A 25,058-nucleotide genomic window follows, 5' to 3' on the forward strand; every position below is an offset into this window, starting at 1 on the left:
GGAAAACTCGATATTGTCTCGACCTAGAGATCGAGTATTATTCGGATGGAATCCTAGTACATCAATCGAACTACACTCAAAAGGTGTTGCGTCGTTTTAATGAGGATAAAGCGAAGCCTTTGAGTACACCCATGGTCGTTCGAACTCTAGATGCTAAACAAGATCTCTTCCGTCCAAAGGAGGATGAAAAAAAGATTTTGGAACCCAAAGTTCCTTACCTAAGTGCAATTGGGGCTTTATTGTACTTGGCTCAATGCACTAGACCCGACATCTCCTTCGCTGCGAATCTTTTGGCAAGATACAGCAATGCGTCCACACGCAGGCACTGGAATGGTGTTAAAGATATTTTTCATTATCTTAAAGGTACTACGGATTTAGGCTTGTTCTATACCCGTGAATCTCCATGTGTTACCGCCCCCTATGACCCTCAGATTGATTCTCACATTGTTGGTTATGTAGATGCTGGATATTTGTTTGACCTACATAGAGCGCGTTCTCAAACAGGCTATGTCTTTACCATTGGAGACATCGCTATATCTTGGAGGTCTACCAAGCAAACGCTAGTTGCGACTTCGTCTAACCATGCTGAGATTCTCGCCCTGCATGAAGCATTGCGTGAGTGCTTTTGGCTGAGATAAGTTATGGAACATATTTGAAGCACTAGTGGTCTTACATCAGTCGTTGACCTTCCTATGACGATCTTTGAAGATAATGCAGCATGTATCGAGCAGTTCAAAAAGGGATACATCACATAGCATCGAAGTTCTTTTACTCACACCAGTAGCAGCAGCATTAGAACATTGAAGTCAAGCAAATCTGTTCCCAGGACAACCTGGCTGATCTCTTCACCAAGTCATTGCCCAAGTCTATATTTCAGAAGCTCGTCCAAAGAATTGATATGCGTAAATTATCTGAGTTGAATCGCTTGTAGTTCTCTTATTTAGAAGTTATGTCTAACTCAGGGGGGAGTATCTAAAAGCATACTCACATGATCTTAATGTACTCTTTTTCCAACAATCAAGAGCATTTTTCCCACTGGGTTTTTGCTACCTAACGAGGTTTTAATGAGGCACCCATCTTGGGATAATCATACTCTATTGAGTTTACTACCTTCATCCAGTTTGACGTTCGTTTTTAGACATTATGCATACTTCTCACTTTTCTCCTTAGTCTATGAGTTTTCCCCATGCCTTGGGTTTTACCATAGCAAGGTTTTGTGAGTTTTACTGCAAATGCATACTTCACTTAAATTTGAGACTCGCGATCACCCGTTGTGCTGATGACTTCATCAACTATTCTACCTTACCTGTTGAAGATCTGATGCGATGGTTTGTTGAGTATTTACACAATTAAGGGGGAGTGTTGCAGTCATATTTAGAATAGGAATGTGATTGTGTAAATCCTAGAGAATTTGGGAATGTATCTTATATTCCTATTAGGAGTAGATTACCTATTCAATGTTGTAATCCTAAAGGGAAAGGTTTTTACCTATCCTACTACTATAAATAAAGGCACAATGAGGTGAATCAAAGACACCTCACAATTAAATCAATCTCTCTTCTCTCTCAATATTGCCGAACCCCTCTCTTTCTAAACCTTAGATCATTCAATCAAATAGGCCTACAACACTCCCAAATTTTTGGCATTAAATAATAATAATTTTGGTTTAAAGAAGGCTAGATTTCAGGAGCTTTGTATATTATTTTTGGAACTAATTGATAGATTAAAGGCAATTCCTGTAATTTTCAATTCAAAAAAGAGACAATTTAAACGTGGAACCAAAATTATATGGACTAGTTTAATTGAAAGTGTACAACTAGGAATGTGTTGGTCTAACATGTTTAAAAATCAAGTGCCTATATCAAAATGCCTCTATTTTCCTATTGGTTTTATTTGACGATTGTAATTGTATTATGTTTTTCTTGCTTTGGATATGTAGGGGATGTACTTTTAGGGAACTTTCATGAAAAATGTTTGGACTAAGTTTATTTTAACAAAAAATCATGTTATAACTTTATTTAATGAAAATACCTAAATTTTAATGAAAAACTCTTAAATTTTAATAAAAAGGACAAAAAAATTAAATTTTGAAAAAGACATAATTTTAATATTAAAAAAATTAAAAAAAAAAACTGACCGCGCGTCATCACACATACTGTTTATGAAACTTAATGGTACTATATTGTTTATGGAATTACTACACTGTTGATGAAACTTAACGGTACCGTACTATTTATAAAACTTACAACATTGTTTATGAAACTTATTACACTGTTTATGAAACTTAGTATACTGTTTATGAAACTTAATGGACGACACTGCGTATATATGTATATTATTTCTTTTGTCTTAAGTAGGTATGAGTGAAATCTACATTTATCACTTATATATATTATTTATTATATACATGAAAATACACCTTACAAGATTAAAAAATGGGTGTCATCGTTGTTACAATTAGCTAATTCATACATAATATAATATGTATATGTATATGTATATGTATGTTCGTGTTCTTTTTCTTATTTAGTTATGTTTAGTGGGTGAGGGTGGGGGATGGGGGATTATATAAATATATATATATATATATATATATATATATATATAGTTCTTATCCTTAAATAAAATTATTAGATGATTTTTGGTTAAAATGTGAAGTTTTGAAACCATTTTCATAAATTTTCCTTAATTGTATTATGTTTTCCTTGCTTCGGGTATGTAGGGGATGTGCTTTCAGGGTTATTGTTTCTTTCAATTGCTCTAAATGAAGAAAGTTGGGCTAACCGGGTCTTAGTCCTTTACACCTACTCTAAACCGGGCCTTAATTCTTTAGATCTATTCTAACTCTTGGAGTAAAACTTAAATTTTAGTTTCTAAACCTATCCCAACTTGCTCCAACACTTGGGCCACATATGAGTTTTAACCCAAAACTCATTGTTAGGGCCATAACTTTCCCTGGGTTAGTGGCTAGCTCACCATATATTTGTATATATTTTTTTGTTTTATATTTATAAATTGATTGAATTCAACAACTACGATCTTATGATCAAATACAACAGTAAAAAAAAAAAATTCAACTATCCAAATTTAAATCAAATGGATAAGATAATAAAAAAAAAATTCTTTTATGTGCTTCATATTTTTTCATAGTGTTTCACGAGTTTCATAGTGTCGGTTTAATGATTTTTCAATATTTATCGGAATCTAAATATTTTTAGGTTAAAATGCTTATAAATTAAATTAGGATAGTCTACATAATTTTTTTAAAAGTTACTTTAAGAAAAAAAATTATTTTAAGAAAAAAATTATCCTAAATTTATTCTTTAATAATGTCGGGTTGAAAATTTATCCCAAAAGGGTTGGAGCAGAAAAACTGCTTATTGTTGTGGCTTATTTTATCTGACAGGGACAGAGAGGGCCGGCGACACAGAAAGAGAATATAGAGAGATGTGTTTGTAGGGTTCTGTAGAGGATGTGTTATCTTCCTACGCAGTGCCTTTATTTATAGGAATAAGGGAGAGAATAATCATTCTCCTCAAGGAATACAAGTCCTAATAAGGAAGAATAATTAGAATCAAATCTAATCTAGGATTTACACAATCACACTTAAATACAAAGTTTATAACACTTATGGCTTAAAACATAAATTTTTTGAATTAAAAATTTTAAATTTGAACCGAAGGATTGGAGATAGTTTTGACTCAAAAAAATATCAATACACAAAATATATCACCTGGCTATGTTATTTTTCCAAAAAAAATAAAAGGAAAATTTTATTTGAACCCTAAAAACTTCTTTCCACACCCAACTTAAATATTTTTGCCATTAAACTCTCCACTTTACCCCTAAATTAATGTGAGATAAGAAAAATATATTGAAGGGAGATGAACCTATATCAGCCCCACCAACGCCTGCTGCTTTCCGACGTCTTATTCACTGAAGTGAGTGAATCTTTTGTGTCAGCATCTTCTCTTTTCAAGCTCTTTTTCCGTTCTCTCTGTTTCCGTACTATATTCTCCTCCTCCTCCTCTTTATTGGTCACTTCCTTCAACCGAAAAATGCCGAAAGCAAATCGGGGCCTACGCAGTTTGTGAGTGTTACAAAGTCGATGGTGTGGAGAATCACAACTGAGGGTATCTTTGTGTTGTATGGAAGGCGTTAGATGTCAAAGCTTGTGGAAGGCAAATGGGCTGCCATGGAAGGCAGAAGTTGCCTTGAAAAATCACTAGCAAATCTCTGGTGGGGTTTGAGGGAAAGAGATCCTTTATGGATCCCTTCCTTCTAATTCATAAAGTTCGGATATTCGAGCCATTGAAATTTAATCAAACGGCTAAAGTTATTATAACTTTTAAAGTAGACCTCTGTTTGTAACTGTTGGATCAAATTTCAATGGACCGGATCCCCAGACTTGATAGATTAGGAGGAAGGGATATGGAGAGGATCACTTTCTGAGTTTGAGGTGGAAGTGACAGTGAGTGTAAAAAGACATTTTGATTTTGTTTTTTGTTTTTCAGTTTTATACAAGGGTGAATTAGGAATTTGAATAAAATATTTTTAGAATTGAGTGTAAAAAGAGGTTGAATAAGTTTTAATAAAATTTCCCAAAATAAAACTCATTGAACATTTCAAAATTTTTATATTTAGCAAACAATACAATTATAAAGTGTATACAATGAGTTTTTCCGAGTATAAATAACGGCCAAAATAAAAACATTAATTTATTAAAAAACTATAAATACGGAAATCTCCAACATTTTCCCTCTCAACTAAAACCCTAGCCTGAGAGTCTTCGTCTCCCTTTGACCAGTCTGATACTGAATAACCGAGCAGTGGACCTCTCCGGCAATCGCATCTTACGGCTCTCGAGAGGCGATTGCTGCAACAATCGAATGCGATTATGGCAGGTGGTTCAGATGTCGCCGAACCGGCTAGCTTGTCCTGTGCCAGTTGCGGCAAGCCTGCCCATCTTCAGTATGTCAAATTTTCACTTCCAACTTTTCAATTTCAACTACTTCTTCCTCTATTCTGTTAATTTCTGTAAAAAAGAGAAATTTTTTGTACTTTTTTTGTGGTGGATCAAAGACTGGTAACAAATTTTGTTATTTTAGTGAAGCTATAGCGTTAGAGGGTTAGATATATTAGTTGTAGGCCGATGGGAATCGGTGGGGATCGAAGTCGCACAGGGGCATAGGCATAATTGCTTTCCACCACTGCAGCAACAAATTTTGTTTGGAAAAAGTGAATTATTTTTTAAAATATTTGGAAAGTTTGAGGGAGTTTCCATTTCAATTGAAAAATATTTAATCTTTGTGCTTCTAATTGTGTAAATTGCTTTGATTATTAAATTAAAAAAAGGGTACTTATTGTGGGTGATTTGTTACATTCTTGAGTGGTACTTGATTTTTTGTATGCAGGTGTCCCAAATGTGTGCAATTAAAGCTCCCTCGCGAAGCTGCTGCTTTCTGGTTTGTAACAACTTCCTTCTTTATATAAATGCCAGTCTGATTTCGATACAATTTTAGTGGAAAAATTTGGTGGTATGTAGTGAGCGAGTCGAGCATTTCGAGTGTTTAACTTCATTAAGGAGTTTTGAGACATCGACACTTCGATTTTACAAATTAGATTAAACTTGTTAATGGAAGCTTGAAATTGATTTATTCAGTGTTCATAATTGATGAAAATGTGCTTCTCTTAACAGCACTCAGGATTGTTTTAAGGCTTCTTGGAACTCTCACAAATCCGTGCATCTAAAAGCCAAGTCATCCGAAGCTGGGACGGGTACTCCAGAGGATGAAGGCTGGCTATATTGCTTGAGGAAAGGACAAGCTCGAACAGCAAAGCTTCCGTATTTTGATTGGACTGGGTATGTTTTATATGATTTTCTTTGCATTTTCATTCATTTTAATTGTTGTAGATTCATAGGCTTTATGTTTCTGATGCTTGCATTATTTCTTTTATGATTAGAAAATTTTGTATCATGTTAATTGCTGATAACATTGGATGAAGCAAATTTTGTATCATGTTAATTACTGATAACATTTGTTGAAGCCGTTGTTCATTCCTCTCTTGTGCAGGGCACTGAGGCCGTATCCTATATCTAGTAAGCGTATAGTACCTGCTCATATTGATCTGCCTGATTGGGCATCCGATGTAAGTTGTTGGAATCATTTTGAATGTATTTTAAATGCCCAATTTGAGTAGATACTATGCTACATTTTGTTGGCATTTCGGTCATTTTAATGTTGGCTTCGTATAACAAAATATTGCAGGGGATTCCAAAAGCTGAGCCCAATAGTGATCTGCAGCGTGTTGTTGATGTAAGTGTTTTCTTGAAACCCTCGTGAGTCATACATAAGGAGTAGATCTATGTGTTATTGAGTTAGACTTTCTACTTTTTATATTGTACTTTTCCTTTATACTCAATTCATTTTCTTATTTCGAAATGATGAATGGTATATTCATTTTGAAGATCAAGACGGCGGATCAAATTGAGAGAATGCGAGAAACTTGTCGAGTAAGTTCCAATTGCTTCTTTCTTTCTATTCCCCTTAATTTTGTGCTAATGAAGCAGTGTGAGCCTTCTTGATGCCGTATTATTTCACTTTTATTATCTGTTGTACTTTCAGCACTGCAAAAAAATTAACATGTGCTATTTATCTGAATGTGAGACAATGTTATTATACCGTTTTGAATATGTTCAAGAAGAATTTTCTCTGTTCAGTTTAAATTTTAATTAATCTTGCTGCGGCATGTAACTTTTAATTTACTAATATTATGATGATCTTGTCATAATTATTTTGTTAGATTGCAAGGGAGGTTTTAGATGCCGCTGCTCGTGTAATACGGCCTGGTATCACAACAGATGAAATTGATCGGGTGGTCCATGAGGCTACTATTGCTGCTGGTATAGAATGAGTTTCCATTTTATTTAGAATTTCAATTACTATGTTTCATTGTCAATTATTGTAACTGTCTATGCCTTTACCTTTTAAGTCTATGGCCATACCTCATTGATCTGTCATATGCTTTAGAGTGGCCGTGTGGTTATAATCATTACTATCTGCATTTTTATATTGTTCAGAATAAAAAATTGTGGGTGTAATGATGTTTCACTTTTAACTCAATGCAGGTGGATATCCATCTCCTCTCAACTACCATTTTTTCCCAAAGTCTTGCTGCACGTAGGTACTTTTTGCATAAATATTTTTGTGAAGTTTCTTGAGATTGTGTGGTACTGACCTTGCAATTGCGTCTTGTTATCTCTCTTCATTGCAGGTCAGTCAATGAAGTAATTTGCCATGGTATTCCTGATGCCAGGTATGCGTTTGAGATTTTTCTTTTATTTGAGATTTTGTTTTTATTTTTGTTTGGAGGATAGTATGGAAAAGGAATATGGATATACTCTTACTGTTGCATATATATGTATTTATTGAAAACATTTATTGGTGTATATTGTAGTTTTGTTTCTTGCCAGTTCAGTTTTCGGTCCTGAAATACTATTGTTGTGGAACAATGTTGAGAATATCGCGTTTAAGAATGGGAAAAATAGAACAAACTCCAGAAATCGAAAACAAATAACCAAGATAAATAACACCAAGAATTTACGTGGTTTGGCAATATGTGCCTACGTCCAGGGGACAACAACAATGATCTTTCACTATATCAATAATGAGTACAACCAATAATCTTGCCAAATCTCTAGAACTAGGACTTGACGAAAAACCTGAAAGAACAAGAACAAGAAATACACTATCTCTTTTCTTTTCTCTTGCACACACTTTACAATATTCTCTCACTCTAATCCCTTGAGTGGTATACAATTTATTGTTTTGCTCCCTTCTCAAAACTAGTACAATAGCCCCTTTATATAGACATAATTAAAGTCTTCTTCAATAAGGATTACTAATCCTAATTGGAATCTAGTTATGAATCCTTCTCCAATTGAGAAACTAACTCCAATTGGGAAAACAATTTAATCCTCTTAAGACTTTAATTCCTTATAGACGTAGGACAATTTATCATGGGCTGGAAAAAACCCAACAATCTCCCCCTCCAGACCATGAGGAAGGTATACCAAAAATAAATAGGATTGCTCCTCTTGACCAAACTCCCATTGATCAAACTTTTCATGACCAGACTCCTCCTGATCAAACTACCCATAATCAAGCTCCCCTTGATCAAACTACTCATTAACCAAGACCCTCTTGATTAGACTTGTCTTGACCAGGCTCCCCCTGATCGCAATACCCGTTGTCATTGGCAAAGGCAATTATAGACTTCTTTGCCAGAAGACCATCAATCATCTGCATTAAAGAAGCTCTTTATCGTAAGTCGCAACACTTGCAGTATTGTTCCCATCCTTTTGTTCCTTTTTCCATTTACGACAATGTTTCTTCATGTGACCCATTTTCCCACAATAGTGGCAGTCGCCATTGAATCTTGTCTCACCAGAATTTTTGCCTCTTTTCTTTGTGACAAAGAGTTGTCCAGCGCTTGCACCTGAAGCTTTTCTCCTTGTTTCTTCATTAAACATGGTATCCTTAACAGCATCCATAAACAGTACGCCATTAGAACCCGAATTGCTTACAGTTACGACGAAGGTTTCCCAACTATTTGGCAAGGATCCTAGCAATAAAAGTGCTAGCAGCTCTTCTTCAATATTCAAACTTCTTCCAAAGAGCTTGCGCATTAGTTTCTTTAGACACATGGTGATAGATGCTCTCATCCACTCATTGTCTAATTGTACCAATAGTTTTACGATTCATCTTGGTCGAGTTTCTTCATAATTGCACCCTTCAATCTAAACGGATATCAGCTGAACCTGGCTCTGATGCCACTTGTTGAGAATATCGCGTTTAAGAATGGGAAAAATAGAACAAACTCTGGAAATCGAAAACAAATAACCAAGATAACTAACACCAAGAATTTACGTGGTTCGGCAATATGTGCCTACGTCCATGGGACAGCAACAACAACCTTTCACTATATTAATAATGAGTACAACCAATAATCTTGCCAAATCTCTAGAACTAGGACTTGACAAAAAACCTGAAAGAACAAGAACAAGAAATACACACTCTCTTTTCTTTTCTCTCGCACACACTATACTATTCTCTCACTCTAATCCCTTGAGTGGTATCCAATTTATTGTTTTGCTCCCTTCTCAAAACTAGTACAATAGCCCCTTTATATAGACATAGTAAAAGTCTTCTTCAATAAGGATTACTAATCCTAATTGGAATCTAGTTATGAATCCTTCTCCAATTGGGAAAACAATTTAATCCTCTAAGACTATAATTCCTTATAAACGTAGGACAACTTATCACGGGCTAGAAAAAACCCAACAAACAACACTTTGGTAACTTTAATGGACTGGCATGAGTTTGTATTGCGTTGGGGTACATTACCTGAAAAAATGCTTTGCTGTATGTGGATAAGTGCTGACACTTTTTGCCTGCATCTTTTTCCTTGTGTTTAATTTGGTCCAGAACTTGAAATTCGTGTCTACTTTAGAATAGTTAAATCCCTTGGTTTCTAGCATTATGACCTTTTTATGTTTAATGTGAAACTTTTGCTCCAGGAAATTAGAGGACGGTGATATAATCAATGTTGATGTGACTGTGTATTATAAAGGCGTCCATGGTAATTTGTATTCTAGACATTAACATGTAGTTCAATTTTGAGAACACGTGTTCTATTCCTGAACTGCCGAACTCATAATGCAGGTGATTTAAATGAAACATACTTTGTGGGAAATGTTGATGAAGAGTCTCAACGGCTAGTCCAATCTACTTATGAGAGCATGGAGAAAGCAATATCCATCGGTATGTGCACAGTATGATATACCAATTTTAAGATAAATATCTCTCCCTGAGCTCCCTTTTTAACGCATCCATCACTAATTATTGCTTTAACAATCATGCAACTCAATTATATCACTGAAAGTCATCACACCTTTTATCACCTACCTAATATTCATTTATATGGTATAATAATCGTTTTATCTGATAGTGCTTGTTATTACTTTTGGTACCATGGAAGTTGTCCTTGTAAGTAATCATTGTTAAAATGTATTTGTGGTTGTGTTTGCTTAATTGTATCAGTAAATTCTGTGAAGATTTTTTAGTTATAAGTGCAATCTTGTCACCTGACCTGATGGTAACTGAAATGTTGAAAAGTCAACCTATTTAACCCCTATTTGAGAGTGCACTCTAGTAATTTCAATCGTTGTTAACCAAAAGTATAAAAGGAAAAGTATATTTCTAATTTTTTTATTTTTTTATTTTTTTGTACAAGTGCAGTAAAACCTGGTGTGCGATTCCGTGAAGTCGGTGAAGTCATTAATCGCCATGTAACTATGTCGGGATTCTCTGTGGTAATTTGTAGCTTGAGTTTTGAGTTGTGATGCATTTTCAATTTTAACAAATCATGCCTATTAATTTTGTATTGCACCAACAGGTGAAGTCGTATTGCGGTCATGGTATTGGGGAGCTTTTTCATTGTGCACCAAATATTCCCCATTACACAAGTATGTTCAACAAAGAAACTTATTTTTATCTGAATTACACTTTTTCTAGCTTGCACCATTAACATACATTACCTTAACCTAAACAGGAAACAAAGCAGTTGGTGTAATGAAAGCTGGACAGACTTTTACAATTGAACCCATGATAAATGCAGGTATATTTCAAAGCTTGTTTTATGAGCACGTCGGGGGTGATATGTTCTTTAATTGTTTGCTACATCTTAATAAAATAAATAAAACATGAACAGGGGTTTGGCGTGATCGGATGTGGCCTGATGGATGGACAGCTGTTACAGCAGATGGCAAGCGCAGTGCACAGTTTGAGCACACACTTCTGGTAACTATGCAGTTTACGTGTAGCATGCTTTCGACTTCTGCAACTGTGATTGCATTATAGTTATTAGAAGTGCTTTTTCTTTGTCGCATTCTCTTATGCGGTTTTAATACTCAAATTCCATGGAATGATCTGTACATGTTCTTTTAGCATTTCTTCCTTATGTTTCACATAATATCATTAGTGAGGTTTGTTCTAGGGTATAAATCAGTCAGCTCATTTGTGTAAAAGAAAATAAATAAGTCTTCTACTCAATATAGTAACGATGGATAATACTCGATTATTGATGGTATGAGGATAGTAAAGGTGAAAGAGATCTTTGCAGCGGGAGATTTAGCATCTATTAACAAATACACTAAGTAATAGTTGGCGTTGCATGGGCATTAGTCCGAGTTAATCCTTGTTATTCACATCTGTCTACTGAATTGCTATCTATACGATGATCTTGTATCTCTAATCTCATTGTTTATTCTTCCTACACATGCATAGGTGACAGAGACTGGAGTTGAAGTTCTTACAGCTCGGTTGCCTTCATCACCCAAAGTGTTCCCTTGGTTAAATGCTTAATGACTGCGTCCGTCTTGGTTCATCGAAGGGGGTGAACAGACATAAGGATGCCATTCATGGTAATCATGCATTAGTGAGTGGAGAAGAATAATCATTTGATAATGTTACTTCCACTGCCTCTTCTGCTGGGTCAAGATATCATGTTTGTAACTTACTGGTTAATATAGTTATTCGAGCTTGAGTTTTGGTTAAAGAGCAATAATTTGTTTTGGTCGTTTTACAAGAGTTGTATGAATCATTCATAAACAATGGTCATTGTGAAGGAATTGTATTGCGTCCAACATGTATGGTGCCCAACAGCTTGTGAATTTCTACGGAGTTTGCATTTTGGGAAATATTTTTGCTCGCCACCCTTTTAAGTGGTTCTGTTGCCAATTTCAAACACATTGCAATCAAAATATGATGCAACTCGGGGCAGAGACCGTGGAATTCAGGAACAGTCTTCATCTTCATCATGTCCAAATTTATCGTTTTCAAGCACTGATGAGGAATCACTATCATCATCGCCATCATAATCACCATCTTCCGTCTGTTCATACGAGTTAAAAATCTTTTGGGCCAACAGGTAATACTTGAGTTTTCTTGCTGCGTCGTCTTTATCTTGATCACGGTCAAATTGGTCATGTTCAAGAACTGATGAGGAATCACTATCGTCATCATCGTCGCCATCGTAGTCACCATCATCCATCTGTTCATACGAGTAAAAAATCTTTTGGGCCAACAGGTAATACATGAGTTTTCTTGCTGCGTCGTCGTCGTTAGAAGCCATGATCATGGTAAACAAGCAAATAAATTAAACAGGAAGAAGACTGGCAAGACAGAAGTAAACGAAAAGAGAATATTAACTAGGAACTTAGGCTTTCTGTACTACAGAGACCCCCCATGTATGTATTTATAGGGCAGGGGAGGCGAGACTTCTGTACTTAATGAAACCTAATCGGACTAGGAGTCTCGGACTATTAATAGTAATAGGAGTGGGATTTCTTGTTTGACAAGTTTCCAAATCCGACTTGCAAACGGTACCCCAAATTATGGGAAATTTTACTTACTATTCTTACTTAATAATAATAGGGTGAACTGTCGATTTTGTCCCTGAATTATCATGTCAATGAAAATGAGGTGCCTAAATTATTTTTTTGGTAAAATAAGTCTTTGAATTCATTAAAAATTGCTAATTTCGTCCCTAATATTATACTTAAAGCTATTTTATTAATTTTTTCGTCAAATTAAGTCACATGACAGATTTTAGAGGACATTGGCACCATTTTCTTGCCTGTAAGCTCTTAATGTTATATATAGGTTACAAATCTAATGTCTAATTCACCCTTCAAAGTTAATTCCATACATTATTTTTCTAAAATAAATGTCCTTAAACTATGAAAAACTACCAATCTATTATCTAAAGTATATCACATGTAAGTCACGTGATTTAAATTGATGAAAAATTGAATAGAATAGATTGAAATCTAATATTAGGGATGTAATTGGCAATTTTATTAGTTTGAAGATGGATTTTTCTAAAAATAATAATAATTTAGGAACTTAATTTTTAATAAGGTAATAATTTAAGGACTAAATCAACAGTTCACCCATAATAATAATTGCTTGGGACAAAGGTGGGATAAAGTAATTAGAACAGCTGATAATTGTACAATGAGAGGCTATTCTAGTTTTAAGCAAATAAACAGTTCTGAATATGAAAGTTATACAGTGAAAACACATTAATGGTAAATAATGGACAATATGGTATTGTTTATTGTAATTAGAAGCTTGTAACTACAATGCGGGAGGCTAAAATTTCTAATTTCCTTGTCATTATAAGTACATAAGTCAGTGCTCATAACTACCGTGTACTTTCCTTTCAATTAACGTGAGCATGCATACAATAAATACAACTGCTTTTGGCTTAATTTCCAATTTCTTTTTGGTAGAACTATATTCGGGGGTGGATATCAAGCCAAGCTACACAATCGATCAGCTATAATTAGTATCAAATTTGTTGTAGAGCCTAAAATAATCATTAGAGTTGACACGTGGATTTTTGTTCAAGAAAAACTAGATTGCCCTAATTCCTAATTAAATAAGCAGATTTCTCAAATAATCCCACACACAGCTTAGCACCCCTAAAGGTCCAAGCAGCTGAATACCTCACAGCTCACCTGCCCATGGCAAAGAAAAGTCAAAGCATTAAAGATAAGAAATAAATACCCAAATCCTATCTTTAATATATTTCCAATTGAAGATTGACTCCATTCAAGTAAGTAATCCTTATTTAAATCAATTAGAGATATTTACACCATTATCTCAAGATATTATTTCATATTTAATATCTTGAGAATATTCTCTACATAAACCTTGACCAATAGGATGTTACCATGTGTAGGGTAAAACCCTAACACCATGGTTGACCTTTCCTCCTATAAATACCTCCATATCTACATTTACTCTAAAAGTCGTAAACACTTACTTTTTTCAGAGCAACTAACTTAGACATTAGAGATCCATTGGCCTAACCTCTCCCTCCACGCCTTGTGGGCGCGTGAGGCTTAGGTCTTTTCGCCCCTCCTCATCCTCCCCACGAATTTGGCCGCTTCCTTCCTCACGCACTCCTCGAAGGCTGACATCCCTTTCTTTATCTCCTCGTTTTCTTGGAAGCACTGCTCCACCCTTTCAGCACTAGGTTCCTGCTGTTCCTGATTGCGTCGCTGAGACCAATTCAATGAAATTAGGAAAATCTGAGAGTTAATTTGTGCAGTTCACAATTAAAATGGGGTATTGTCATTCATGGTTTATAGGAATAACAACTGGAAATCGATTTGTATGCATATGTGTCATGTGTGGAGAAGGACCCTCTGGTTAGCCTTTCACCCTTTAATTCACCTTAATTTCATGCAACCTTTAGTTTGTTTATGCAATCTACTTAGCTTTAGTTAAAATTTGTCAAAACAATCCCCATTTAGTATTCTGAGTCTTTTTAGTTTAATTTTCATCCAAAGTTCTCTCTAGTGCTTGTTTTGAGTCAATCTTACTTAGTTTTGTGTTATTTGAGTCAGTTTAGTTTGTTTTGAGTTATTTGAGTCTAGTTTTCTGTTTTTGAGTTAAATAAGTGTAGATTAGCATCCCTCCTAATCTCCGACCTAGAATGATCCCTACTTTCACATACTACAACTATCAAAAAGAGGGTTTAAGTTTGTGTGCTATTTTATATCACATCAACAAGCTTAGTTTGCAGGCAGTGATTTTATGCTAGAATATAAGGCAATTTCACCTGATCGTTTTGAACTTATGTTTGCAAGTAGTAAAAGTCACTAGTCATGATTTAGTTAAGTAAATCCTTGGCAGAAGTATCATGTTTTTCATAGTTATGAATGCTTCATCAATGCTTATGATTTTCACAGAACTTAATGATCTTTGAGATATATCTCTATCATGCTTTTAATAGTTAGGGAACTTGAGAAGAATAATTTGGTTGCGTCGCTGAGTCCAATTCAATGAACTTAGGAAAATCTAAGAGTTAATTAGTGTTGTTCACGGTTAATTTGGGGCATTGTCATTCATGGTTTATAAGAAGAATAACTAGAAATCATTTTGTATGCATATGTTTCATGCGGGGAGAAGAATCCTTTAGTTATCCTTTCATCCATATTTCATTCACAACTTAATTTACTTGCTGCCATTTACTTTTGGTTTAGTTATATTCGTCCAAAATCCCTCCCGTCACTGTTTTGTTGTTAGTTTAACTTATTTTTCAGTTTTATTAGTTTAATTTGTGTTGATTAGCATCCCTTCTAATCCCCGAAATAGAACGATCCCTACTTACTCGTATTACAATTGCATAATATACAGGGTTTAATCTATGTGTTAGTTTCTACCACATCAAATTGTGGCGTCGTTGCTAGGGATTAGCAAAATTGCTAATCTTCCCCTTTGTTGTTGTTTGTGTCTTTTTTTTTTTTTTTTTTTTTTTTTGTTTCTGATTTTGTTGTTCTTTTTTTTTTTTTGTTTTTTTTTGTTTTAGGTACTAGTTTATGACTTGGAGTTCTCAACCTGTCCGTGAGAATATATTAGACTTAGATGTCAATTTTGAACGAACTTTGAGAAAGAAGAGGAAGTAGCCAGAATTCAATCCAGCTAGTTCTAGTTTTGTATCTGAATTTGAAGTTGAAACTGAAACGGAACCGGAAGAGGAACAAAACATGGTTGTTGACAATCGAACAATTAAGGAACTTTCAGCCTTGGGATTGGATAATGTCGTTCTCCTTTGCATTCAATATCCTACAGCAGTTCAAGACAAAACCGATGAGTTTGAATTGAAGTCTAGTTTGCTGCATCACATTCCCAAGTACCATGGGCTATCCACGAAAGATCCGAACAAGCATCTCAAAGAATTTGAAGTAGTATGCTCGAGTATGACACCTATTAATGCGGATGGGAATATTTTAAAGATGAAGGGCTTTCCATTCTCTCCTTTGGAAAAGGCTAAAGATTGGCTCTTTGAATTAGCACCTGGAATCATCACTTCTTGGGCAAGCATGAAGAAAGCATTCTTAGAGAAATTCTTCCTTACTTCAAGAGTCATTCTTTTGAGGAAGAAAATTTGTTGAATTCAACAAGGCCCAAGAGAATCATTTCCAGTGCATTATGAGCATTTCAAGACTTTAGTTGCATCTTTTCCACAACATCAAATGAAGGAAGAACTTTTAATTCAATATTTCTATGAATGACTACTTCCATTTGAGAGAGAAATGCTTGATGCTTCAGCTGGAGGTGCTTTCATTGACAAAACCCCATTGGTTGCGAAGATTTTAATAGTGAATTGTGTCTTGAATGAACAACAATATGAAGGAGTTGGAGAAAGAGAACTTGCACACCTAATTCAAGTCGATGAGGTAAGTGCTATTTCTAAACTTCAATCTCAAATGGCTAATCTCACTACTCTTATATCACCGGTTGTCAAAGGGTCCAAAGTGCAAAGTGTAGCTACATGTGGCATGTGCTCTTTGCAAGGACATCCTACTAATCAATGTTCTCAATTAAAAGAAAATGGGGGATGGGAAAGTTCCAATGCCGTGGGTTACCAAGGCTAAAATCAACCAAGGAATGACCCATTTTCCAACACTTACAATCCAAGCTGGAGAGATCATCCAAATATGAAGTGGAGGGAAAGAAATGGACAACATGAAGAATCAAATTGGACAGATAACAAAATTCATGGGACAATTTAGAGAACAAGCCAAACTTCCTAGTTCAACCATTGCCAATCCAAATGGAGGTTTTGAAACCCCTAATGCTATCACTTTAGAAGTGGTAAGGAGGTTGGAATTGAACCAAAAATGTCCAAATAAAGCCAAAAAGAGGACTACTACCCGAAGAAGAGTAGGAAGACAATGCCACGACAAGGAAGGAGCAAACCTTGCCGCAGCCTTCTAAAGCCCATATGCCACCTAATTCAAGTAAGGTTGGTCCAAATGCAATTCTTTCTAACCCCATTCCACCAAATGTACCTTTTCCTCTAAGTTTTATGCAATCTAAGAAAGAAAAGTGTGAAAAAGACATCTTAGAAACCTTCATAAGGTACAAGTTAATATCCTGCTTCTTCATGCAATAAAGCAAGTTCCAAATTATGCTAAATTTTTTAAAGAGTTTTGTACAACAAGAAGACAGATCTCGAAAAAGGAAGTGATACAGGTAAGTGAGAATGTCTCTGCATTTTTGCAAAGAAAGCTCCCACCTAAATGCAAAGATCCAGGTAGTTTCAATATCCCTTGTGCTATTGTTAATACGAAGTCTGAACGTGCTATGTTAGATATAGGTGCTTTCATTAATGTCATGTCATATTCCATTTATGCATCTATGAATCTAAGAGAGCTTAAAAACGATGGTGTTATTATTCAGTTAGTTGATCGATCTAATACATACTAGAAATGAGTTTTGGAAGATGTTTTGATGCAGGTTAACCACTTGATTTTTCCAGCATATTTTTATGTGCTTGAGATGGAGGATTCAACCCACTCTACATCATTGCCAATATTACTTGGAAGACCTTTCATGAAAACAGCTTGAACCAAGTTCCACGCCCAATTAAGAAGGTTTTTTAACCCCACATCTCCCACTTCAACCCTCTCACCTTCCAAGTTCCACGCCCAATTTTATTTTGATTTAAAAAAAAAAAAAAAAAAGTTTTCTGTTTCCCTAAACAAAGTGATATAAATTTTCTATAACAAATAATAGCCAAATTTAATTACACAGGTATAACGAGTGGGTATATGACTAGTAACAATAATCACAACACTGATAAACTAAACGTAACTTCATGGGAAGGGATGATATCAACTGTATAGTCTTCTTCCCTTTGTTCTGTATATGTTTGCCTTTTTCTTTTGATTGTTATGCTACCCAGTACCCAGCCTCCCCAGTGGACTCGTAGAGGGAAGAGAATTGGGTTGCATAATTATCGTCAATGTTTTTTCCATTAGTCACTTATTCTAAAGTATGTAATAGGTAAAAATATAAATGTGTTTTATGTTTTAAAATAATATTTATGTGACAATATAATATTTAGATATTAATTTAGTATTACGTTTTTTTATTTGAGTATTTATTAATTTAAAATATATTTTCTCTAGTAGGTAACGGATCGGGTTATATTACCCATTAGTATTATTGGGTCGAGTTTTGGTAGGGTCATATTACACGTTCATTTTAACAGATGTTACACTACAAGACCTGTTATGAAATCGGGTATGTCACAAAAACGATACGAATATTAAAAACACGACACGAATGCTAGGTCTACTTGAGATACTTTGCAATTGCATGCTTTTCCTTCAAGTGAAATTTTATATTAGAGAAATGTATAATTCTCGTGCCAACATTATAAAGCATTGTGCAAAAAACATAAAATGATATAAAGACTATAAAATGTTTTACTTTAAAATAATTCTCTCTATGTTATAAAAGTATTTATTTTACAGACACAACATAATAATTACCGCAAATTAGTAACCTTAAAATTGACTGTTCTGTAAAACATGCTTTTACTTCTCCCGATGCATCATTGAATGAGGTGATATTGTTGATTACTAATGACAAAGATTAAGTCTTAATTTAATTAGAATTGAGAAATGATTTTCACACCTCATTTTTTTCTCCTACACAACGTTTTATTTCCAACTCTTGGAGTGAATGATTAAAACAAAATATTGAGAAACGAAAATTAATAAGAGCGTGCAGAAAGAAAAAAAAAACAAAAAAATTCTTTTAGAGTGGATTGGCCAAGTATGGATCCAATGTTTGGATTTGGATCCTCGTCGGATCCCCTCCCTGGATATACTAGGAATCAATTAGGGGTGGTTCAGTATGGGATACCATACCGAAACTAGTATCTCGAATCCCAAACCAAAATTTTTTGGGATGGGAATTTGAAGACCAATCCCAAACCAAATTTTCGGGAATCCCAAATTTCGGGAATCCTAAAATATTTTCGGGATTTTGGGACAAATCGGGAATCCCAAATTGAAATATAAAATTATGAATTGTTCTTCAAATATGTAATTCAAGAACACATTCATGAACTAGGAATTTCATTTCATTCACATTACCATTTAATTAAACACTGGCATGCCTGACTGTTTTTATCATAGTCAAAATTCAAATTAATTAAACCCTTTTTGCAATCTGTTGAGAGACAAAAGAATCAAGTCTTCTGAAATCATCAGTCATGGCAGCAGCAATAATAAAATTCACATGAATATCAAACAGAACATGAAAAATATGCAAGATGTAGGGCATTCCAGGTTGCAGAGCATGAATTAGAAACTACTAGCATCAATTATAAAAGAATAATATATATATATGTATATATATAATAATTAACATTATATATTTTCGGTTCGGTATGGGATTCCCGAAATATTGAGAAGCCAATCCCGAATCCCATACCGAAATTTTGGGATTGGTTCGGGATAGCATCCAGAAAATTTCGGGAATTTCGGTTTGGGAAATTTTTGGTTTGGGATCGGGATTTTTTCGGTTCGGTTCGGGATTTTTGGGAATTTTTTCCACCCCTAGAATCAATGCACACGGACCGCTGATCAAAAATCGTACTGCCCCAATTAAATTTTTTTTATATTTTTTTTAAAGTAAAGTAACCTTATTTTGCATGAAAATATAAAAAAGAAAAAAATTATGACCGCACGATTTTTGATCAGCAGTCTGTGTGCGTTGATCCCTATGATCTCCTATGAGGGGATCCGGCGAGGATCCAATTCCCCAATGTCTTAAGGATCTAACGAGTCATGAATTCCGGTGCATACGAGAAACACCATTGCTAACTAATCAATTTTTTAATCCTGGTTACGAATCTGAACAGAAAGGCTTAGCACATATCGCCTGGTCAAGCCATATCGAAGGAAAATCTACTCAACCACAGTTCGTTATCATTCCGAATCTTTATATTTAATACATACTAAACCTTGAGAGAGAGAGAGAGAAAGGAGGGGGGGGGGGGGGGTGGGGTGTTTGAATAAGTGTTTAATAGCTGACTTTATTTTAACAATTATACAAAGTAAAAATCACAAACAACAACAATACATTATGAAAGCAACAGACATGTATAAAAAACACACCGCAAACCCATATGAACACTGATTGGCACCGTGAACCGGCTTGTCATTCAGCAACCTTCACGCCAGAGAGATAAACCCGACTTTGAATCACACTACCTCCAATCCAAAAACCAGGCATAACCATCAGACCAACCTTAGGCTTTTCGTCGTTTTCATCCATTACCAAATTCTTCACCACACTGTCCATGTAAACCTCTGAGAACTCGCTCCCCCTCTTGACCTGAAAGACTTCAGCCCGAGGATCATAAGAATGTGCTAGCCTATGCAAAAGCCATATTGACTTGGCCAGTTTTAGAAAAGCCTGGTAAAACGGAGTCCTTGGATGCCCCCCACCCATTACATAATTTCGTTGATCCAAGTTTCCAAAAAACGAAGTCTCCATTTTTGGGTGAACCACTACCAGGTATTTGCTCCTGCAAAATCTCCCAAACATAGAATCTGGATTTTGGCCAAGCATGTCCAATGGATCCATGTCCCGTAGTGCAAGATATTGGTGGAAGGAACTCTCCTTGGTGACTGTAAGATTGTCCAATTTAAGGGAGAAGCTTTCCTGCTGAAAGCCACTGAACATTCTTTGGCATATATGAGATTCAAACGCATACTTCTTGTGAGGTCTCTTTGCATAGACAACACTGGGTTCAATAGAGTTGGCTGCTGCATCGAGGTCCCACCCAGCTGCTTTCAACATGTTAATCAATGGTTTAGCAAAGTCATGAATAGCCTTATATGAAGCTTCAAAAACCGATGTGAAGAGATTGGGAGTTAAATCCTCAGGCATAACACCATTCTCATCAGTGGAACCTTCTGATTCTTTTGTAGACATGCCCCTCAGCTTTAAATTCTTTTCTAACTTTGCTTGCTTCTGTTTTGCCTCCTCAATATGCTGCTGAAGCTGAAGGATTTCAGCATCTTTATTTTGAATTTCAGACTGGAACTTCTTAACCATAACCCCATAGGTTTTCAGCAGAATTTGTTGTTCTTGAATCTCTGCAGATAGGCGGGAGTCCTGTGGAGAAACGCAAACTGGGCTGGGATTGTTCTCCCTGTAGAAGTGCTTAAGTTCAGAGAGGTTTTTTAGCTCAGAAATTACAAGTCTATCAGCAGCTTGAATTTTTTCAGGGTCATAGGGAGTATGAGCAGCTTGGAGCTGAATGTAAGCTGATTTCAAGGAAGAGATGTTCGTGAAAACCTTAGATATCAAGGCTTCCACAGCTTCTAGATTCTGATTCATGGCCTCTTCCATGGGTTGTGGGTGAACCTTCTGGCTATTGCTCTCGCGAAGTTGAGTATCTCTTGCTCCAGTGGGTAGCATAGCTACTTCCAAAAGGAGTGGTTAAGTTGACTTTCTTCAGAAAAAGCACCGACACTACAACACCTGCAAACTTCAGCATAAGTGTAAATTGCATAATCCAAAGTCAGGTGGTAACACAAAATAATGTAATTATCCAAAATGGTGACAGCAATACTGTGTGCTTAAATCCAACAACATTTTTGATAAATTTATTTACAAATATGGCTCAAGAAATTTTGACCAAAGAAGAAAAAACGAATGTGGCTCAATAATACATATGTTTCTAGGTTTATCCCTAAAGAGTTGAATTCTGAAGAAAACTTTACTGACAGACATATCTGGTGAACATCCAACAAAAAAGTGGGCTAATCCAACCAATCTTGCTTGCACAATGGAAAGAGCCACCAGTTTATGTCTCCATCAAATCCAATTAGCCAAAGGTGTGCATTCATGAGCCCACGCTAAAGTTTCAATCAATTTCAGCCACACTAGGAAATTAAGAAATCGTCATAATATGAGCCAATTTCATTCTTTTATCTAACCGAAAAAAGAATTTGCAAATTGATAAATCCCACGGGCGGATTTTCCGTCTCTAAGGAAAACAACTCTAATCCACTATGAGAAAAATTCCCAATTCTCTCTTTGGGACTTTGACTCTCACATTCTTGTTTTGGCAATTCAAATATAGGAAACGGCTTTTTACTAATAAAAATCAATATTCCAAATCATTCCATTCTAGATTCCTTTCTCTGTCAAAGTATCATATTTCTAAATTCTCATAGGGTCCCCCAGGGATTCCTTCCAGGACCTGTTGAATAATTTTTACGGATTCTATCATTTCACCAATTCGGACTAGATAATGAGCCAATGAATCTCCTTTTTGCCACAAAACTTCCCAATCATATTCGTTGTGACATTCATAAAGCCTACTCTAATTTATTACTTCCTCTCTACCAATAATGCCTACTCCCTCGACTCATTCTAAAAAGCACCGTTCAAGGCAACATAACAACATTCTTATGGAAACCAAAATGAACCATTCTAAAAAGCACCATTCAATAGACACTTCACAAAGTTATCTTCTTCCAGTATTAAACATTTGTTACTTTACAACTATAATTTAAAAAATAAAATATAAATAAATAAATAAAGAAAGAATAAAAATTAACCATGCAAGAATCCCTAACCAAGATATATGCCATAAACTCTTCTTACTTTTCTACTTCAAATTTTAAAATGTGGCTGCTTACCCATAGACAACTCTAACATCTATCATGTCCTGACCTGTCTTAGATTACAAAATTTAGATTCCAGAATTTGGGCACTTTTATGAAGCATTGACATGTATGAGGTAGTATCAGAAAACAAAATTCAACTCAGAATGTACACTAAATTGACATTTCACCCTGTAGAAGTACTAATGTCCTTGGCAAGTACTTCTTTGTATGAGTCCATCAAATAACTTCTACTCAACTATTGCTTTTGTTTTACTTTCAGAAACTGACTCAACTGTGAAGATGTTCGCATTAGTCAAAACATGAAGATCCCCAGCCACACACTCAGTTTAACTTTTTTTGCTCATGTTCTAGCATCAAAGTAATTAGTGTACCTATAACTTAGATATAGGAACTGGATAAATATGAAAATACCTCCACACTCTACATTAACAATCCTAATTCAGAACTGTCACCTTATATGTGAAGCGTGAACGCAGCAATTCTGCTCAAAGTTATCTTGAAGAAAGCATGGGGAATGTTGTGCAAGAAGCTTTAATAAAAATGGTTAGATTTGTAAACATTTACAGTATAGGCACAAATGATTCAATATGCATCTACCATTCTTTTGCATTGGTTGATTGATGGCTTGAAAAATGCTAACTAATATAAGGTGTGATCATTTTAATGCAGAAATCTAGTTCAGACTAATTATTTTTCCATGGGAATCTAGTCAAGGCTCATATCGCGCCTTTCTTTTAATGCGTATGTAATCAATTCTCCCAGAGCTACATGATACAAATTATCTTCATTTTAAGATGGTCCCTGATATTGTCCTTACACTTGACAATATGATCGACAAAAAATGGAGACAGGACACAAAATGGCGAGAAGGTTGAATACCAAAACAAACAACCCATAACAAAATCAATGTAAATCATAAGTTAAAGTACAAATATGACCAGTTGTGCCACAATAAAGCGCTGAAGGACGACTAAGTTCAAAATTATATGATCACCCAAAATACTTCCTAGAACTTTAGGAGCAAATTACAAGCAATAGTCCTAAAAAAGTCAGCTTTGTTTTAAGAGAAATATGTCAGCTAATTTACATGGTTCACACCAAAAAGCATCGGGCAACTCTCAGTGGCTCGCACCGAAAAAAATCAGATTAAGGGTATATACAACAATCTATGAACAAAACTGGAAATTGACTAGATAAATATTTAAATCGGGAGAAAAAAAACCCAAAACATAAATTTCAAAAATAAATAAGTATATATATGGGGCATGAGCTGCTTACCTATCAGGACCACATATCTGGCACAGAATCCATCTAACAAACATAATACCACCCCTTCAACCTAAAATAGAGCACAAATCCCAAATTAACAACACTAATCACTCAAATAACACTAAATTCCTTTTTCTTTTCCTTTTTTGCACAAATTTTCATCTGATCGCCATAACCAGATGTACTTACACGAAACAAGAATCCTCCTCTCTACCTCGACGGAGATCGCGAGCCTGAGGCGTCTCGAAGCCCTAACCTTAATAGTCCGATTGCTGTGATTCGGATCGTTGCCTCCCTCAGTGGAGATCCGAATTGCAGTGTTGGTAGCTGGTTTGTGTTGGATCAGGGGTCTGCAAACTCTAATTGGAAACTTTGGGGTCGTTCCACCACTGTCTTACCGTTTCGGTTTCTATAAAACGCTATTTTTTCACCGTCTGATAAGAAATCAGCATTCAAAAGAAAGTGTAGTGGTCAGTGAAGGAAGGGATCCTCTCCCTTCATCGTAATCTGCTACTCGGATATCCAAATTATTGAAATTTGATCCAACGACTATAAATAGGCATCTACTTTAAAAATTATAATAACTTTAACCATTTGATTAAATTTTAATAACCCGATCTCCTGACTTAGTGGATTAGGTGAAAAGAATTCGGAGATGATCTCTTTCCATTAGTGAGTGCTATGGTGGGCGGTGTTATTCCTTTTCACCGTTTGACAAGAAATTAGCATTCAAAAGAAAGTGTGGCCACTGCGCACTATGGTACGATGGTATTTCTTTTTATTTGGAAGTGAGATAGTTTAAATTTCATAGATGACGAATTCGATACCAAATTAGGTTGTGTGACTTAGTCAAACTCTATCTTCTCGTAGTGTAAAAATTTATCCATGTATTCAAAGAAAAAAAATGTGGGTTTTTTTATTTTTTTTATATCTTGTCGTTAGATTTTATTAAATTAGTCACCTACGAAGTAAGAACCAAAGCTATCATACAAGAGTTCAATATATTTCTACCATTGTGGTAAAAAGTCACTTGCAAGTGTGGGGTATGTTTTTGTATGGCAAAATTAACATGGCCCGGGTAAACTCCAACGATTCAACCCCTTTTCTTTAAATTATTTGCACCCAAGAGAAATTTAATAAATTTGTTTGAAAAGACATATGAACTTACACACTTTTGTTTTTTCAATTTGTCATATGAACTGAAACT

At 35.3% G+C, this 25,058-nt stretch overlaps 2 protein-coding genes across 5 annotated transcripts; one reads left to right on the forward strand and one right to left on the reverse strand.

Moving 5' to 3' along the window:
* Positions 1-4,636: 4,636 nt before the first annotated feature.
* MAP1A (methionine aminopeptidase 1A) lies at positions 4,637-11,785 on the forward strand. The gene is made up of 16 exons (XM_068473296.2): positions 4,637-4,971; positions 5,415-5,465; positions 5,699-5,863; positions 6,075-6,150; positions 6,270-6,317; positions 6,470-6,514; positions 6,805-6,904; positions 7,130-7,181; positions 7,276-7,317; positions 9,581-9,642; positions 9,726-9,824; positions 10,302-10,375; positions 10,459-10,528; positions 10,615-10,680; positions 10,774-10,862; positions 11,349-11,785. Exons 1-16 carry the CDS (start codon positions 4,898-4,900, stop codon positions 11,424-11,426), a joined length of 1,191 nt encoding a protein of 396 aa, XP_068329397.2. The 5' UTR covers positions 4,637-4,897; the 3' UTR covers positions 11,427-11,785.
* Positions 11,786-19,951: 8,166 nt separating this feature from the next.
* LOC137734753 (protein GRAVITROPIC IN THE LIGHT 1) lies at positions 19,952-24,375 on the reverse strand. Of its 4 annotated transcripts, XM_088698046.1 has the most exons (4): positions 24,041-24,240; positions 23,861-23,921; positions 23,035-23,111; positions 19,952-21,428 (listed from the first exon to the last, which is right to left on the reverse strand). In XM_088698046.1, exon 4 carries the CDS (start codon positions 21,363-21,365, stop codon positions 20,097-20,099), a length of 1,269 nt encoding a protein of 422 aa, XP_088554172.1. In that variant the 5' UTR covers positions 21,366-21,428; positions 23,035-23,111; positions 23,861-23,921; positions 24,041-24,240; the 3' UTR covers positions 19,952-20,096. The 4 variants fall into 4 exon arrangements, with proteins under 4 accessions (XP_088554172.1, XP_068330132.2, XP_068330133.2 ...); XM_068474031.2 differs by lacking the exon at positions 23,035-23,111 and having other exon boundaries at positions 24,041-24,375; XM_068474032.2 differs by lacking the exon at positions 23,035-23,111 and having other exon boundaries at positions 19,952-21,435; positions 24,041-24,375.
* Between the last annotated feature and the right edge of the window lie 683 nt (positions 24,376-25,058).

Source organism: Pyrus communis, chromosome 7, assembly GCF_041283825.1.
Source record: "Pyrus communis isolate YQ-2024b chromosome 7, ASM4128382v1, whole genome shotgun sequence".
NCBI lineage: Eukaryota > Viridiplantae > Streptophyta > Magnoliopsida > Rosales > Rosaceae > Pyrus > Pyrus communis.

Coding starts and splice junctions, on each gene's coding strand:
- MAP1A (XM_068473296.2), top strand. CDS start 4,898: ATGGCAGGTGGTTCAGATGTCGCCGAACCGGCTAGCTTGTCCTGTGCC. Junction 4,972..5,414: donor GGCAAGCCTGCCCATCTTCA/GTATGTCAAATT, acceptor TTTTGTATGCAG/GTGTCCCAAATGTGTGCAAT. Junction 9,825..10,301: donor GGAGAAAGCAATATCCATCG/GTATGTGCACAG, acceptor GTACAAGTGCAG/TAAAACCTGGTGTGCGATTC.
- LOC137734753 (XM_068474031.2), bottom strand. CDS start 21,365: ATGCTACCCACTGGAGCAAGAGATACTCAACTTCGCGAGAGCAATAGC.